The 18,481-nt window shown below is 43.3% G+C and overlaps 1 protein-coding gene across 2 annotated transcripts; it reads right to left on the reverse strand.

Annotated features, from left to right (window-relative positions):
* Positions 1-4,053: 4,053 nt before the first annotated feature.
* Positions 4,054-17,343, reverse strand: LOC311214609 (UPF0461 protein C5orf24 homolog). Of its 2 annotated transcripts, XM_084295283.1 has the most exons (3): positions 17,141-17,343; positions 8,420-8,849; positions 4,054-6,441 (listed from the first exon to the last, which is right to left on the reverse strand). In XM_084295283.1, the coding sequence occupies exons 2-3, from the start codon at positions 8,844-8,846 to the stop codon at positions 6,401-6,403; spliced, it is 468 nt and encodes a 155-aa protein (XP_084151409.1). In that variant the 5' UTR covers positions 8,847-8,849; positions 17,141-17,343; the 3' UTR covers positions 4,054-6,400. The 2 variants fall into 2 exon arrangements, with proteins under 2 accessions (XP_084151409.1, XP_084151408.1); XM_084295282.1 differs by lacking the exon at positions 4,054-6,441 and having other exon boundaries at positions 6,477-8,849.
* Positions 17,344-18,481: the final 1,138 nt, after the last annotated feature.

Here is an 18,481-nt window from a genome sequence, read left to right on the forward strand (position 1 = left end):
TAAACTGCACAAAATAAAGAACTTTTACCCAATTTTCTCGCTTTTGTCCCCCGAACCGCCCCACTGTCCCCCGGGGCAGCAGCCTGGGGCTGCTTCCACCTCCTCACGGTGGTTTGGCTCCTGAGGAGCTTTTACGGACGGCCATGGGTAAAAAGCCCACAGACTACAGGCATATATATATATATATATGTGTGTGTGTGTATATTTACAGCTAAAAATAAAAGAGGGCCTGTCTGTCATATCAAGCAAAGCTTCCAAACTGAAAGGCAAGATGAATATTATTTAAAAAAAAGAAAAATCCTGTCACAGAGTTAGTTCTAACTCACTTTCAATTTAATATTGAAGCTTCATGATTGGGACATGTCAGAACTGAGCCAAGAGCATGACCTAGGAGAGTAGGCACCACACGTACATACTGGGGAGAAAAAAACACCCAGGAAAACACTGTCCATGCACATAAATTAATATGGATGTCAGAGCTTTATTATGGAAATGGGATTTGTGTCTTTGCTTTTACTGTGGGGCGCATCAACTCCTTTCTTATAGCGCACATTTTCTTTCTTGGAAAAATGTTTTTGTTTTTCTTGCCTTCCAAGTCCCATTTGCATTAATATTAATACTGAAACTATGGTAGCCTAAAGATATAAAACATAAGTGAGGCTTGCAAATAGAAAATATTTAATTAGACTGGTTGATACAGATCAAGCAAGCAAACTTGAGAGCCAACACACATACGAATCCACGTTGCTGTGGGCTAGTCAGGAAAAAGCTCCCCCAGCCCTAATTGTGGCAAGAAAAGTGGCGTTTTCAAGCTCAGCCCCATTTTCTTCCTCCTGGTGAAGGAGTACGTGTGGCTGCAGCTCATGGCTCTGTGCCATCAGTCTTAGAGTCCTTCACCTACCGCTGCCCTGGGTGGTGTCAGATCTCCAACACCAGTGATGGCGTTCCAGATCTCTAACAGATACATTTGTGGCAACATACCTGCATCTGAGACACTTATCAGATTTAATCCTAACATAATATTCTTCCTACCAGAACAGAAAGCAAGAAGTTTGTGCAATATTGCATACTTTTTATGCTGATGATAAAAAAAGCATTAATGTAACAAATTAACTCTCAGGAATTATAGATAGGCTTTATACCTAAGTCACAACAAATGTACTAGCCCAGTGCTTACACATTATACAGACAAGGCACATTAAGATGCCTGCCAGTTTTGTTGCACAACTGTTTGGTGGCTTACATTTTTCTGATTTTTAATGCAAAATGTCTGTTTTCAGGAAGAACTAGTAAAAAAAAATACATTGTTTTGCATCTATTCAAAAATCTTGGATACAGTAGAATAGCTCTGTTTGTTAGGGAAGGATCTGAAATTTAGCAAAGGGGAGGATTTGCGTAACTGAGTCTTTTGTTGCACCCATGGATATACACCAAAACTTTGCGGTCATCTGTGCATCTTATATTTCAGCAGCTGAATTTCACACACCACCACAGATTTCAGTAATGCTGGGCAAGATCCTTCACAGGTATCGTGGCAAGGAAAGGAGTGAAAGAGACTGGGACAGAGACAATGCCGTGGTCTTCAAGACAAGTTTCCACTCCTATGTAATCCTGACACGTACTCACAGCTACGATTTTCTGTGTATTCAACAGTACAAAGATTAGGTAGGAGAAAATAAGACAAGCATTTGAGTTGGAACACAGGCTGAGGTTGCATGAACAACTTTAACCTACACCTGAATTTGGGATGTGTGCCTTTGTAATCTTTGTTTTCTCAACATGGCCGCAGTTGAATATTTAAGAACATGACCACTTGAAACAGCAAATACACTTTTTAGTTTTATGCACATCTCAAAGGCCTACTCTAAATAATCAAACTCGCACTAATTGTTACTGTGATATTTTTTCACTAATTACAACAAGCTTTTGTGGTATGAAAAAAAAAAAAAAAAAAAAAAAAAGCAACATGAAAGGCAAGAAGATTTATCTGCCTCAGATCATTTAAATAACACCTAACAACTCCACAACATTTTTCAGCTTCAAAGTAGTTAAAAGTTCTTATCTAATGATTCCTTCCAGCAACCTTGCAAGATAAGCCACGTATCTATCCACTCATGGGAAAAAATGAGCCCTTGTCATCCTTAGGCCACGCAGGGAACCTGGGTGACAGCCAGCTGCAGAAGGCAGTAGCTTTCGGGCTGCCAATCCAGTATGGTCAGGCCCCACCTCTCTTAAATGTTAAACAATAAACACAGAGCCACAGGCAGAACTCTGATAAAAATAGCACACAATGCAAGTCAGCCCTTTACTTTTAGTTATTAAAGCTTTACATGATTACCAGTTAAAACAATTTTCATTCGTCTTGGTCCAAAAAGACACACCACTGAGCTATCATACTGCATGGGTATGATACTGCTAATTCACAGTGTACTATTTGAGCTACTTGAAGAGATACCATCGAGACAGGTATTTTCCAAAAGCAAAAAGATGCCAGTCCAGCACCGAAGCAAGCTTTGGTGTCTAATCATACCCATAAATGGAATTATCAGGAAGATATAACCACCTTAAAGCTTCCTTTAAGACATCCAACTTGTGAAGCAAACAAGCCAACACTGCTGGTCTGTCTGCATGAATAAATCATAAACTGATTCTGTCATCAGAAACGCAGCACCTGGCATCGCACACCAACTGTATACCGAGGGAGCAGATCGCATTGCAATTTTTATCTTTCAGTTTATTACACAACAATCATGCAATCAGAGAAGCACCTTCCAATACAGATAAAGAGCCTGAATTGTTGCATGGTATCATTTATCAATGACAACATCCAATGCTCAAGTTTTCATTAAAAAAAAAAAAAAAAAAAAAAAAAAAAGCTCACTTCCTTCAAGAAATCACATCCAGCAACTGATCTTTAGACCAAAACACAACAGACTGTAGTCTAACTCTGTTGTGAATGTATCCAGTAAAATGAATCTGTTGAAAGCCAAACATTTACAATCAAAACAAACAAACAAACAAACAAACAAAAACATGTATTTTCTGATCTTTTCTGATTAAAAGCAACTTGAAGTCTGTAAAGAAGCTTCAACTATGACTTCTAAAATGTTTCAATACTAGAAATATTCGGGGTCTCTGGAAGTATGTGGAATAGAAAATGGATGGTGTTGGGGAGCAAGGAAAGGAAGCAGTCCTGGCAAACTGGATTGTAGCTCTGCATCCATCGGACTGCCCATCTTGCCTCATAGTTATTGAAAACCTTCAGTAGAGGGGCAAAACCAGGGGGGGTCGGTTGTATCCAGAGCACATAAGCAATAAAAATAAACTAGAATATTACTAGGATGAAGGGATAAATATGATATTCAATAATGAGTAACGACCACTATTCCAGTAAAAGCAAGTACTCTCAAACTGATTCCCACGTGCAACAGAGAAAGAAAGTTAAAAACTTACTACACATGTATACACAGCACTCATTCCCTTCCTTGTTTCTTCTCATATCTGAGTGAAGGGATAAGAATGATTAAGTTACTGCTGCAGCACTTTCAATTTATTGAAAAACAAGGAACATTCCTCTATTTCCTAGCACCCTGCAACCCATTCAGGCTTTTTGCCTTAATGCAAATTATGGGACTTGCCTATAAGCAATGCACACAAGTTCAGAAAGCAAAGCATGCTGGAAAGGTGGGCTTATTTATTTTACGTAAATCTTGCACAGTAAGTGGTCCTCCAACTCTCCCAGATTCTTTGTGCATTTTTAAGTCCACACAAGCACAAACACAGTCTGTTGGAGCTAGATTCAGCTACACTTCAGGGAGGCAAGGGACAAAGCAGAACAGATCATTTGATTTTAAGCAAAATCTGTACAAGTTGTACCTTAACATTTTACACTTACCTACGACTGAGACGTCGGGAGAACAAATGGTAAAATCACTGCATTTCCATTTAAAACAGAGACAGGTTAAAGTTATTGGTCTGATATGCTGCCAATAGGAATCTTAAGCCAGAATTTAAAAAATATATATTAACAAAAGAGGAAAAAAATTGTTAGGTTTTAAAGTATTAACTTTATTAATAAATATACATCCATATGATGATGTAAATACAGATCATGAACACTACTCCATTCCCATACACATAATTGCACACGAGTAGCTCAAGTTCATGGACATAAAAACATACACAGTATCTAATCAGGCTTTTTACAGCAGAGGACAGGGTGCTGATACTAGTTATTTAACAGATTACTGTTTCCCCCAAAGTAAACCTGTGGAAAAGCAAATGATGAAAGATTAAAATATCATAAAGTGGTTCAAACTTCAGAATACAGACTTATCTATTTGGAAAAAAAAATCACAAGGAGAAAGGTCTAGTCTCTACTAAAGTCATAAATATATTTAAGCAGTGTTAAAATATATGCATTAAAATAGAGAAGAATAAACTTCTTTTGTGGTCAGAAATTAAGTTTGCAGTTCAAAGTATTTACGATTATTATCAATTGTTTTAACTGTCAACTCTAGGGATAGCATGAAACGTTATTATACACACAACAAAGAACGGCAGAGTCACAGCTAATGAAGCCATCAGACAAATGACTTCACATTGCTCTCTGCCTTTTAAAGCTCTTCGAAAATGGGGGAGGGAGTTCAATTCACATCTGAATTACTCTGTGTATTGTAGTTCCAAGTAATTCTTTTCACATCACTTTTCACCGACAAGGCTTGGTTTTGTCCTGACCAAACTCTTAAGTTCTTTCAGACGAAATGAAAATATATTCATTCGGAACAGAGATCTTTAATGGCTCTCGATACATAGTTATTCTGAATAGTCTAAACTAAATCCAAGATATAAAGAACATTGCCTTAGTGACAAGGCTAACAGCTGATTTTAAAAATACTATATTTAATATCAAAGTTAGCCACTTCTGATGGTATCTGTTTTATTTCTGCCAAAATATGGTGCTAGCATCTTGAATATGTCCAGTGCAAGACTTTATAGTAGCAAAATTATTTGGTTTAAGTTTAAGTAAATTTAATCAGAAACTGAATAGTAGTTACTATATGTATATTAAACAGTGAACTTGTATAGCATCAGTAAGGAATAATAGCAAGCGAATACATTTCCTTTATGTATAAATAAGACGTTAGGAACTTGATAATTAAAAGAAATTATTAAAAAACAAACTTGACATGTCGATCTTCTGAACAGTGTTAACACACAACGGTGATCCTAGCTTATGAATAGCTGAATTATGATATATCATATAAAATAAGCAATTTACCTTACAAGTTATGTTTTCATACTATGGGGGAAAAGGCCAGTTTTCCCACTGGTACTAATAAAGTTTAGGCATTAACATGCTGCTTCAGTGTTTATCGTGGAAAGAAGAATGTTTTTTTTTAAAAAAGCACAATGTATTCTCTAGATTATACATAGGCAAAGCAGAAGTATTTGAAAATTCCATTCCTTTTTCACTTTGAATCTCTTACTTCTTTTTTTTCATCCCCTTTCAGCATGGCACCAGTAAGCTACGGTCAGATGTAAAACAAACCAGAATTGGGCAATGCCCAGCAGCACACTTCTGGTCTCCTTGCTAAAGCTTGGGTGCCAAGCAGCCCTTTACAGACTCCACCAACACTTTCCTACTTTATGCTCATCATTTCACAATTGACAACGTTAATTGCTTTTTTACCGGGATTATATTTCATCTGATATAATTAATAAACACTGTAATGAACAGAAATTGCTTAGATGATTTCATTATTTCATCAGCATACTTGAATACAAAATTCATTATACTAGCAGAACAGCAATACATCTGCATTATCTCCTGACACACAGCACAGCACCATTGAGTCGATGCACAAGTGAGAAATGAAACAGGAGCAAACGGGATAAACAGAAGGAGGTAAGAAGTGGAGTTTCTCCAAGGTACAGTGGTGACATGCAACACGTTCCTTGCCAGCGAGGTGTGACACTCCTGTAGTTACTACATTCAGCTGAAGAGGACTGCTTTCCCAGCTGAGTTCAGGAAAGAACTTAAAGCAGTCTTTTGTTGAAAAATCATGATTAAAAACAGCCAATACAGCACGGATCCTGAGGGTGAATTAACTCACGTTAGCATTTTGCATGTGTCAGAAGTGACATCGTTCTGAGAAAGATTGCTAAATTTCAGGCTTGCGAGTTTGTTGAGGAACAGAACGTGTAACTGGATTTCATAGCTTCAGCATGAAGAAACCATTTTAGTAGCAGTTTAGCTGCCATTAGTTCGTGTATCGACTAAGGAGCCATCCAGTACAGTTGAGGTTCATTGTCTTAGTTGCCAGTGCATACACAGTTCCCCAAAAACAATTCAACACACCTATTGTAAAGTACAGCATAAAGTCCAGCTCATTATGTGTTAGGCATCACTGGAACACCTGAAGGCTTGCTGCTTTTTTCCTGATAAAAAAGGTATGAAACATGACATCTGTTTCTTAAGTTGTCATCACTGAAATCAAGAGTTCTCATCAAAATGACAGCAGGCCAGAATAGCAATTACATTAACAAAAATTATCAGTACTATTACTCAATCAGCACAAGCTCTAATTAACCCATTTTCTTCTGCTCCCCAGATTTCCAAGCTGTATATATTCCCACCCCAGATATTTGAAGCTGCAAATTTATCATAAAGTCACATTTTACTTCAAACAACTTAAATATAAACTTTCTTCCAGGTGAAAAAAACGCTTTAATTCCAGTAAAAATAAACTTAGAACAAACAATATGCAACATTGAGGACTGATTTTTTTTTTTGAGTCTAGATTAAAGTATGTGCACATGTTACACACACACACACTCTCTCTCACACTTAAAAAAAAAAAAAAAATTAAACACACCCAGTTGAAAAATGGAACATTTCTTTTGGAAGGAGCGAAGGTTTTAGTTTGAGTCAAGAAAGGTATTTATAGTCAACCAACAACATTTTTTTTCAGCTTGCATGCATAGATGAATTCCTATGAAGTACTTTATATCTGGGGTCTAGCAGTGCAGTAAACTGCATCCTGTTTGCATCAGCTATACAGTTTGCTTTTATAAATCATGAAAATGGTGTCCTTTGGTAGATATATAACCTTCCATAACTTAAATATAGTATAAGTGTCAAACAATGAAATATCTGTATTTCCAGGAATATCTGGCAAAACTAAGTCTGAAAACTTGGCAACAGTGTCTATTTAAAAAGTTTAATTTGTAAACATTATAGATTAATACTTTAAAAGCTATTAAACTGTCGCCACCTAAGCACAGATTTTAAAGGCAAAAAACAGTGTAAATAGCTATTTACAGATTAAGAATGTACTGTTTAATATTAACCGAGTGCGTAACTGGAATGAACAGTACTTAATTTCTTACAAAATATTTCAAATTTTAAAGAATTATTTGTGGTTTGGTATATGTACTATCAGGCATTTCGAAATTACATAGAAGAATCCTGTATCAGCATAACAAAAAGAACAGCTATCACCTAAAGGCAAACGAGCTTGTATTAATAAGGCGCTGTGGAGCTGTAATGCGCTGCACAAACTTTCAGCTTTCTTTAATCATTTCAAAAACATTTTTGGAACATTAGTAGAAATCAACTTAATGCTACAACTCCAGAAACAAAAGCCACCTGAAATCAACACTGAAAAAAAAGGTTGTTTTTTGGTCTGTTTTTTTTTTTTTTTTTTTAATAAGTTTTATAAGTATCTGTTCGAGGTCTGTAGAAGCTCCTGCAGGAGTGGAAAACATAGTTTGCTTTCTATTCCTTCCTTTTAAAAAACACACAGGAACTCAGAATTTTGCAGTTGTTACTAGTTAAACAGTCCCAAGCATTTTCTTTATCAAGTAAGAACTCATCTGGATGAGTTCCTTATTGTGAGATAGGCCACATCACGAGCCAACAGCCAGCTAATTCTATCCTCCTCATTTCAATTACTTAACGCATAATCACAAAACTAGATTTACCAGAAACTGAATGTAAAACTAGGAACACGAATATTACTCAGAGACACCATGGTATATGCATCAGTTGAGACTTGCTAATAAATTATGGTTTAAAAACAACAAAAAACCCTTTATGCCAGTGCCCTCTCAACATTGCTTTAAAAGTTACTGAACTGCACCCATACACTATGGCATTATTTGAATAAAAAGAAAATCTAGAAACTCAAACGTATGCAAATGCTACAATAAAATGCAAGAAACATGCCAAAATCCAAAGTAAAGCAGATTAGTAAGGAGTTACTAATTCCTTCCTTTCATTCATTAGGCTGTTTGAGTTTGCCACTAGTTTCACCAGCAGCATGTAAGCCTCTGTTATGCACCATAGGATAGGGAAAAGCTGCACTGCCACAAGTATAACTTAGATTTGCAAGCCGTGATAGAGCTTTAATGCTACCTGGAGGTCTGCCTGGGCTGACTTTGTATCCTGCTGCTTTAGTTGTACCCAAGGGTCTGCCTGGACTTGTCTTAAATCCAGCTGCTTTGGTGGTCCCCAGGGGTCGACCCGTGCTGGTTCGGTACCCTGCTGATTTTGTGGTCCCTGATGGCCTTCCACGTTTCCCGGATCGGTTGAGGTTTTTCTTTTTCTTTAGTTCGTCTTTTGTCTCTATATTCCTGCCGCTCGTGGTCTGCAGGTGTGATTCATTCAACGGGTCTTGTCTCTGGCATGCAATCGGTTTGTGGCTGACTGCGTGGCCGTATTTGCTTTGCTGCGTGGCGTACAAGTCAAACTGATCGGCAGACCTCACGGTGTCTTCGTTAAGGCAAGAGCTCTTGCCGGTCCCACAGAAAGCTGCATTACCGCTGGCGACAGGGTGCATCATTTTCTATCAAAAACAAGAGAGACAAATGTGTATCAGCATACAATAACTCTGCAGCATTCCACATGAAAATCCTTGAAGAGTTACCTCTGTTTCCTAAAGTGAGCACAAACCATTTTGTCTCTTTTCAGTAAACAGAACCAATGTCAGTAAATTACTTTTTTAAATGAAAAGTTTTAATAAGCTTTCATTTGAGGGTTTGACTGGTAACCCTCTACACACAGTTAAAAGCAACTATTTAAAATATGTATTATTCAGGTGGGTATAATTAGTGGAGAAGTACATTAAAGAACTGAACAAAAGCATTTCAGCAACCAGAACATCTAATAGCCACCCATTCTGATTTCAAAACCCTTCTAACCGAATCTCATCTAACTCCTAGCTGTTCCAGTTGCAAGATCAGCCTACCACCCAAGGAAAAATACCATCTCCTCCTGATTTAGCAGATCTAGGCTCCTTAAGATTTTGTTGTAAGTGCAGCAAATTAATACAACACTAATCAGTTTTGTTGCTTCTTCTCGCAATTATGTAAGAAACACAGAAACGGGTCAGACGTGCAGCTGGGGAAGCAGAGGCACACAGTGAATCTTGCACAAAGCAGAAGATGCCAGACCACAGCAATGCCAACGCTGTCCCAGTTAGGTGAGCAGGTACAAAGTGACACAAAACTGTGCCCAGGATGTTGGGAAAAGCCATACAACTTGTCCTGATATCCGTGTTGCCACGCACCTCCCGGCATTGTGGGGAACAAATGTGACCCACCACGGCCAAGCACCGCTTTTACACAGCCTGTGCTTTACTGGTAGGCTACCATGGCTCGAGCTGTGCTACATTTCGGAGGCTTGCTTGTTCAAACAAGACTCATCTCCAGGAGGCTGGGAGGGAGAGGCACCCGCATGCTGCTGCATCACCCCAGGCCCAAGGGCCGGCCTGGCGGCGCCCATGCAAGGCCTCAGCCTGAACTACAGGCCGCTGCCTCCACATGGATCAGTTGTGCTACGAAATCCCTTCAGCACACATACTGGGGCAGAGTCACAACAAATAATATTACTGCATTGCTGGTGGTCTACAGCTTTTTGAGTATTAACACTTGTAAATAGCAGCTGCACACACACTGCCTCACGTTCCCTACCCGTGGAGGTGGAAGGAGGCAGCGAGGCGCACCAGGAGGATCTCCTTCCTCACTCAATTCGCCTGTGTTGCCTCCACAGCTCAAATAAACTGAAAATACTCAGTCCAAGATAACATTTAACCATGCTGAAGACAAGATTAATGCAATCAATATCTGGCTCTTGAGAGAATTTCTGTGCCTCCCGGTCATGTTTAGGAGACTAAACATTTCTTGCTGTGGTAAATTTCTCTAGCAGATAAGGTCTGGAATATTCATGGCATTTTGCCCGCAGTAATAGGTGATATGTTCTAGGTGATATGGAATATCACCTAGAACAGCTACATCTAAAGTCTACCATTGATTAGGGAATTTATTTGGCAGTTGTGAAGGTCTCCTCCCAGCCAGAGGAAAAGAATACAACAGGAAGGGTCTGTTTACCCAGGAGTAAATCCCCGTGCCCTTTCCCTCTGATTATAATAGTTACAGTCCCAGCTCTTACTCCCAATTCACCTTGGCCTGACAAACGCATATTACAGCATGTGCGTTACTCCTGTGCAAATATCTGAACACAGTTTCATGACAAATAGTCAAATTGTAATAATAATATAATTTAAATAATAAATGGTACTAGTGGAGATTATCCACGTGCTACAGTTCTGAATGTTGAGTGGGGCTATGGTAGAACAAATACGAACCCACTGTTATTGCAGGTGTTGACTAGCAAGTGAAACAACTAAGAATAATTTGCAAGCCTGCATTTAGCAAAGAACAAAGAAAGTAAGATACAGGTCAAGAGACCAAGCAGGCTTTTTGGTGCAGCAATAAAAATGGAACTTAATGTTAGGTAGCAGTCAAGAAAACATTACCTTCCTTTAACCCCGCTACAGCCCACAAAGTCACGACAAATACCTGAGATTTTTCACAATACGTAATTACAAACATAAGGGTTCCGTGGTAATGTATTTTTACTGAGGACAGGGTATGCAGAGCGACTGAAAGGCTATTCAGCTGTTTGCTGATACACTTGAGGACACTTTGAGCAGTTAGTTCTAGGCTCAGTGCTCACTTAAAACACCAGCTTTGGCCCCAAAAAGCTGCTCCAAACTCGACTGCCACAAGGCCAATCAGTTCAGCTGCCCGGTATCTGAGGGAACACACCAGACCAGGGAGGAGGCACTGAACAATGCAGGGCCCTCAAGGTTCCTCAGCAGACTGCCCACCTTCCAGATTCACTCCTGTCTATGCCAGTATTCTTATTCGCTGCTTTTTCTCCTCATCACAACCAGACGGATTTTTCCTATTGATGAAATCATCCACCTTTCCTGGGGAGAACCACGGCAGGTCCTCAGATCCCAGGAAGGCATCCTGTTGGACCTGCCAGACCCTGGGTTTCAGTACCATACCCGTGTGTTTGTGTGTGTGTCTGCCACGACAGCCCTGACAAACACTGCCGGGACGTACAGAACTTGGCCGATGCTGGTTTACCTTGCATCTGGTGGCAGTCTGCATCACCGTCACTAACAGGGAAGGAAGAATAAATCACTAACTGTCTAACATTTCTTACAAGAGGAGGAAGCTTAAAAAAATACAGTCTGTGAAAAACTGACAATGGTTTTTTTTAATATTTGTTTTTCTCTAGGTCATTTTCTATCAAATCATGAAAATTTCAAGTAGTATTTCAAAGCTTATGGTCTCTGTTTTTGTTTTAAGACATTTTAATGAAAAGTTTTGGAAATCTTTATCTTAGTTACATTAACACGGACACCTCCAGCATATTTTTCTTCATTCATGTTACAGTTGGGAATAAAAAGTAGGCACACTGCATGAGTCTATCAGCAGAGTGGAAGCAGGCTTCTTGGCAGGGGTACGTACAGTATAAACAAGGATTGGTATAAAATGCAAAGCTATGCCAGTTTAAAAATCCCACTCTAGCTAAATTGTATAGCCAAACGCACACAACTTTGTGTCCAAGCATTCTTCAGTAAAAGCAGCCAGAAAAGTTTCCAATGAAACAAAACTTACTTGTTTTAAACCTGTAAATAGATATGTAAAAGATACTTGCAACAGTTTACTTAAATCAGTTTTAAAACTGGTTGGATGTCTCCACATAAACAAATAGTTAAGATGAGGCACTGTAGTAAACAAATTTGGTTGCATTTTGAGAAGATTTTTACTGGAAAGCGGCTGCAGAGGGTTTTCTGTTTGGATCTTTTTCTATCTGGTAATCTATTTTCATAGAAATGCTTAGGAAGGGAGGAGACAACTGGATAAACTAGCTTTGGAAAAAGAAAGGCAGCGTTAGAGCTTCCTGTGCAATGAAGCACAGGAGCTCCATGGCTGCTAGAACGAAGAAAGAAATGGGACCATCCACCTGGGACCTGCAAGGTTTTGCTGCGGGGGGACCAGAGGGCCACGGTAATGACCCCACTTTTTGCAGTATCGCTGCATCCCCATTCTTCTGAGTACCTGCAAAGTTAATTGCGTTAGCACTCCTGAGGTGAGCGTGCAGTTTTGTTTTGCTCGCAGTGCTCATCAGTCAATACACAATGTTTGAGGCTGCCCTGAGGATTTTTGTAGTTCACAGTCAACCTCTTGCTCTTTTCTGCTGGGAGATGAAAACAGAAGCCATATTAAAGGCAAAGCAGACAAAAAGAATCTTAAGAAATGTCACCTAATTCCAACGATACTGTGACTCTTGGATAGAGAGAGAGTGCTTCCTTTTGCCCCTAAGCACAGATTAACATACAGCACATTTCTAGCTTACAACTGCTAAGGCTTCTTTTACTGGTACAGCCCATCCCTCCCTCAGCTTGAAACTATGCCAAAAAAAAAAAAAAAAACAACCACACAACAACCATGTTCTGTTTGCTATACAAGACTTTAAGACCAAAACTAGTCAAGTCTCGATGCATAAAACACCCTTCTTGGGCTATCACCCCCTTCCTTTGCCTTCCTCGTGGTCGGCGCAGGCCAGATGGCAGCTTCCAAGAGCAGAGAAAGTACAAAAGCTGACTGGAAACAGGCACTCAAACATCAAGTATTTTATAAAGTCCTGGAGCTGCAACCTGGTATCTGCATTAAACAGAACAACCCACTCCAACAGGGGAAGCAGGCAGCCCCTCTGGTCTCACCCTCGCCTGCTTTCTGCACGGGCAGCCTGGCTCGCACCGGAGCAGACCTGGCTCTCTGCAAGCGCTGCTGGCTGCTGCTGAAATGTGCTTTGAATCAGAGCCTCTGAACAAAACTGGAAGCACACCTCCAGCTTTTCAAATGACGATACCAGGAGAGGTAAACTCCTACTGCCAACAGGGACGATTTTGATTTTAGTAAGAGCGAGCGTAGAAAACCCACTCCTACTTCTGCGATTTTCCACAGCTGAGGTTGCAATGGCTTCAACAGCACCGACAGAGCTGCAGGAGACCATACCAGCACGTTTTCATCATCCTCCAGCCCTCCTTACAGCAAATCCACATAAAGTACATGACATCGCACTCAGCAACAGAAGCATTATTTCTGTACTGGCACCCTGCACGTCACTCCTACCAATTAAAATAGTTGGAGGGAAGCACAGGACCAACTCTGTTCGAGCTCCCTGCATAAAGAGAGCTCTATGCCACGTCCAGCAACGCAGGGGCTGCAGGCTCCGGGGAATGCCAAAGGGCTCCTTTTTGCTGCGGGGGGAAGCTGAAGAAGCCAGAGCACAGACATTTTGCCTTTGCAGACTGCGGCAGAGATACAGTATTGCTTTCGCTCCTCCCTCTCAGGATAGTGGGTGGGAGAAATATACTTTCATCAGTCAGTAGAAAGGATGAATTATATCACATTAAACAATTTTCAAGTGGTGCTTTTATCGTCAGCTCCTTTCCTATGTGTTAACTATTACTAAAATATGGCCTCGCCTGATTTTTAAAAAACCCGCAGCTGCTTGTTTTCAAAAATACTGCACCTGGACTATCCCCATAAATGTAAATATTTTAAAAACACTAAATAAGAAACCCTATCAGTGTCACAACATATACCATAACGTCTGAACCTACATTTGAAATATAATCTACTTCTGACACTAGGTAAGCGGTTCCTCTAACCCGTGCTTATGAAGGGCTTCCCAGTGTTGATCACGTAATAGGATTTTTCTCATCTGACATGAGGTAAAATATATTAAAATCAGCCCCAATATAAGACAATTTCTTTACACAAGTGGCTTGCTAGAACCGGTGCAATAACACGAGGCTGCAAATAGGAGAGAAAACGTAATTTTGGGCACAATGTCTGTCTCAGTTACTCTTTGTGCAAAAAGATGGAGGAACAAAGGATTCCCCATGCAACACGAGAAATCACAAGCACGGTCCTTTCTCTGATGACCAAAGGCCATTTTCTTACATAACCGTGAAGAACGGCCAAAGGTGGGTGACGGAAGCTGAGGGAAGAGCTGTGGGGGCACACAAACCATCCCCTCACAGCCCCCGCTCCAGACCCCAAGCAGCAGCCCCCAAAGTGCCCTCTAAGGGAACTCCGCGCACAGGCCCGAGCCAATTTCTGCCCCCTGTGTGCACGCAGGGATCAGAGGGCCCACGGCCTCTCTTATCAACACCAAGACACCCTGAGGGCCCTCCCTGGAGCCGAGAATAAATAACGTGCACATGGGGAACCCCGGCGTGAGCGGTGTCCTGGTGGCAGCAGCGCTGGCCCCGCAGCTCTGCCCCGGGCCTGCACGGCGGGTGTGGAAATGCCCAGCTGAAAACACGGAGGTAAAGGATCGGCACACTTCTCACACGTGGAATGCTCTAGATGTGTGACTGCAGGCGATGAAAGCTGCTTTTGTTCGCTACAATGCGAGCTCAAAAGCTTACAATACCTGGCGGTAAGAGGAAATAAGTCTTGGGACCCCTGGAGAAGCAGAGCTCCCCAGAGCCCAAACACCAGCCTGGTGCCGTACACGGAGGTCAGCGCTGCCCCCACAAAGATCAGATAGTCACGCACTAACGAGGCTAATGGTGAGCTTTTAGATACCAGGATTTGATTGCAAAACCTGGCAAACAAGTAACTGTCAGGCTCTCCAGCCTTAAAAACCACTCGAGGCATACCTACGGGCTGTTTCGGCACATGCCAACATCAGCAAGAACATCAGCTGACTTTTTTTCCACCCAGAAATTAAGGTCAGGTAACCACGGAGCGATGTGACGAGGAGAAACAGGACACTTAAAAGGGTAAAGACGGGTCCACAAAAATCGAGGAGGGCCATGTCAATGATCTCGTTAACCATGCACCGCCAATTACATCGACACAACCGCCCGCTTGGTTTCATAATCAACAGAAACCGCTCTGAATCCACAGCTTTTCTGAACAGGATAATCTTGCCCTTTCCTCCTCTCCCACATTCCCATTCCTTGTGCCAACACTAACTATTGTGCAAGAGCAGGACGAGCCAATACCCAGGTGAAAAACAATCCGGCGAGGACGAAAAAACAACAGTTGGCTGGCACTGGGGCAGGAGAGGAGGAACAGGAACACAATTTTCATCGGCACAGACTGAAGGCCTAGGTTAGCCTACACCGCGTTACCTACTGTCTACCCCCTTGGCCTCATTAAGTTAAAAAGCTAGCCAGACCTCAAAAATTTGTCTTTTTGACAACACAATGAACTCAGAAGACGTTCATGAAGGGTACGGACAAGTCCTGAACACAGCACAGGGAGCGGAGGCTGAGGAAAAGCAAAGCCACAGCTGGGATGGGGCCGCAGAGGATGGAGGCAGCCATCAGGCCAGACGGGCTGGCTTAGAGGAGCGAGGTTGTGAAGCTGCACCCTGATTATCCTGTGGTTCTGTAATTACCCAACTTCAAGGCAAGTCAGATATGCATATGAATGACAGGGCAGGTAGAGGTACATCTTTTTTTTTTTTTTTTTTCCAGAAAGAATTACGGGTGTTTTTAAAATTGTCCGTTCAGCTGGAGGAGCCGTTCCCAGGTAACACGGCGCAGACCTCGCCATCGCCTACAACAAGGGCTTTGAGGAGCAGGAGGTGGTTATTCATCTCCCTGGGTGTTCTCACCCACCCGCTCCTCTCCCCAGGGAACAGAACAACAGCTCCGAGAGGCAAGAGGTGCTCATTCATCTCCATGGGTGTTCTCACCTACCCTCTCCTCCTTCCCCAACCTCCTCCCACGAAAGGGTTTAAAGCTTAGGAGAGGGCTCAGACACCTCCTTGTCCCGGTGCTGAGCTCCCGACGGGCACCTCCGTGGGGTCAGTGCAAAAGCTCCGGACCCCCACCAACACACCCAGACACTGCCACTGCAATGCACGAGAGCAAAAGGACAAAGTCCACTTGTTGAATCTCGTCAACAGCGGACACTGGACAAAGATGCGGGGTTTTCTGGTTACGGTTGGACCTAAAAATTAAGGATATAGACCAAAAAAAATAAAAATAAATAATAATAATAGTTCTATGAGAAACCCTGGTACATAAAAATTGAAATAGGAACGAGATGTAATTTTAAAAATGGATTAAACACACGGATTCCTCGCCTTCCTTTATTTTGAAAAAAACACACCGCATGGATCAACATAACTGTTGCTTTCTTTAGCCAGCCAGCCAGGGAGCACCGCACGCCAATTAAAGGCGCAACTCCTCGCTAATTAATTAAGGGCCACGCAGCGAGCAGGATGCGCCCAACTCCTTGCAACTCCAAGCACAGCGCACGGGGGGGCTCCAGCCCCGAGGGGAATCGAAGCCCCCCGGGGATCGGGGATTTTGGGGGGGGGGGGGGGGGGGGGGGAGGCGAGGCCGGAGCCCGCCGGGGGCCGGGCGAGGGCTGCGGGGAGACAAAAGCGCCGCAGCCCCGGGCGTGCGGGGGGCTCGGAGGGGCTGGCGCCGGCCGCCACCTGCCGCAGGGCGCTGCCACCGGCCCAGTATAACCCAGTACAACCCAGTACAACCCAGTACAGCCCGATATAACCCGGTATAACCCGGTACAGCCCGGTACGGCTCCCCCCTGCCCCGCCCGGCATAGGGCGGCGATGGCGCTGCGGGGCTGAGCCCGTCCATCCGCGCTGCCCCCCCCGGTCCCCAAGCACAGCGCGGCCCCGCTCCGCTCCTCTCCGCTCCCCTCCCCCCGGTCTCCATCTTGCCCGCCCGCACCGGGCCGGGGCTCGCCGTGGCCGTGTGTGGGGGGAGCGGCCCGCACCTACCTGCGGGGGGAGCGGCGCGGCCTGAGGCGCCTGCGGGGCTCCGGGCTCCGGGCTCGGGGCGGTGGCAGCGGGCGGCGGCCGCCGGCCTCCCCCCCACGCTCCCCGCTGCAGGGAGCGGCGCTGCGGCGGCGGCGGGCGCGGGCACGACGGGGACGGAGACGGGGACGGGCGGGCGGCAGGAGCGCGCTCCCGAGCGGGGCCGCGCCGCGGGGGCGCGCCGCGAGGTGGCGCGGGGAAGGGAGGGGCGAGGAGGGAGGAGGGAGAGGGGCGGGAGCGGCCCCGCCGCCATTTCCTGGCCGTGAGGGGCCGGGGATGGGGCTGTGAGGGGGGGTGGGGGGGAGGTCGCCATAAAGGCGGCGGGTGGTGGTTCAGCCTGCCTCAGAGGGGATCCGCGGGCACCTCAGCACCGGCTGCAAAGAAATGCTGCTGGTTATTAGATGCTTCACCCTACTTCATGCGCCCGGACTCTAAAAGAGTTTAATAAAGAGTTTTAAGGCTTTATAAACGGGGTTTTCTGCCTTTGAGCAGCTCTACCCAAAGGGTTCTGACAGAAAGCAGAGGTGTAAGTGCCCAGCACTTCTCGCAGCCTGACCCTTTGCCGTCAAGGTCAGGTACAATGACACAGTGCTGTAGCCCACTTTTTGGAGGGTTATCACCAACAGTTGTTTTTTTTTTTTTAATCTGCATTGTTAATGGTTGTAACAGCAACAGTGCCAATATACATTCAGCCCAAACCTTCCTGTCCCCAGTAGTGTCCTTGGGCCCCAATAGCAGCTTCCAAATCCCAGGTTCTAAATCACCACATACATCCCCAAACAGCACCTGGACGAGTGCTGTGAGGTGCTCTGTGTTACTCAGATGGAGTCTTAGAAAGACCAAGAAAGATCAGATCAAAACAAAACAAAACTGCAGCTTTTGCAAGTGTCTAATTCAGTTTTTCTAAATATTTTCCTCTCCCACTGTTGTTTGAGGAGCTGAACGCTGTGCTCCAACCCTGCGATATTCCATTCTTACAATACTCAGAGCTCTTCAGGCCAAAAACTGCTGTGAAACATCCTGCCAAGACGCTGGCTCATTTTTTCACCACTGCTTCCTAACGCATGCAGGAATTCTCACTTTCGATACAAAAAAAGCATCAGGGAAAACACCCTTTAATTTAGCAGATAATTTAATTTATTGATTAACATTTTTCTGCTGCTTCTAACTCATGTTGGAAACACCGCTGCAAATCCAGTGTGGTAGTTTGAGAACCTCTGGTATTTTAATATATTAATATGGACAGCGAGGGGAGTCAGGCCATGCTCGGGCTCCTGCTTTATTCAGAAAAAAATGTGATCTCAA

Source organism: Netta rufina (genome assembly GCF_964035555.1).
Source record: "Netta rufina genome assembly, chromosome: 14".
In the NCBI taxonomy this organism is placed as follows: domain Eukaryota; kingdom Metazoa; phylum Chordata; class Aves; order Anseriformes; family Anatidae; genus Netta; species Netta rufina.

What these genes read in the sequence shown, in the direction of transcription:
- LOC311214609 (XM_084295282.1), bottom strand. Translation starts at nt 8,846, where the DNA reads ATGATGCACCCTGTCGCCAGCGGTAATGCAGCTTTCTGTGGGACCGGC.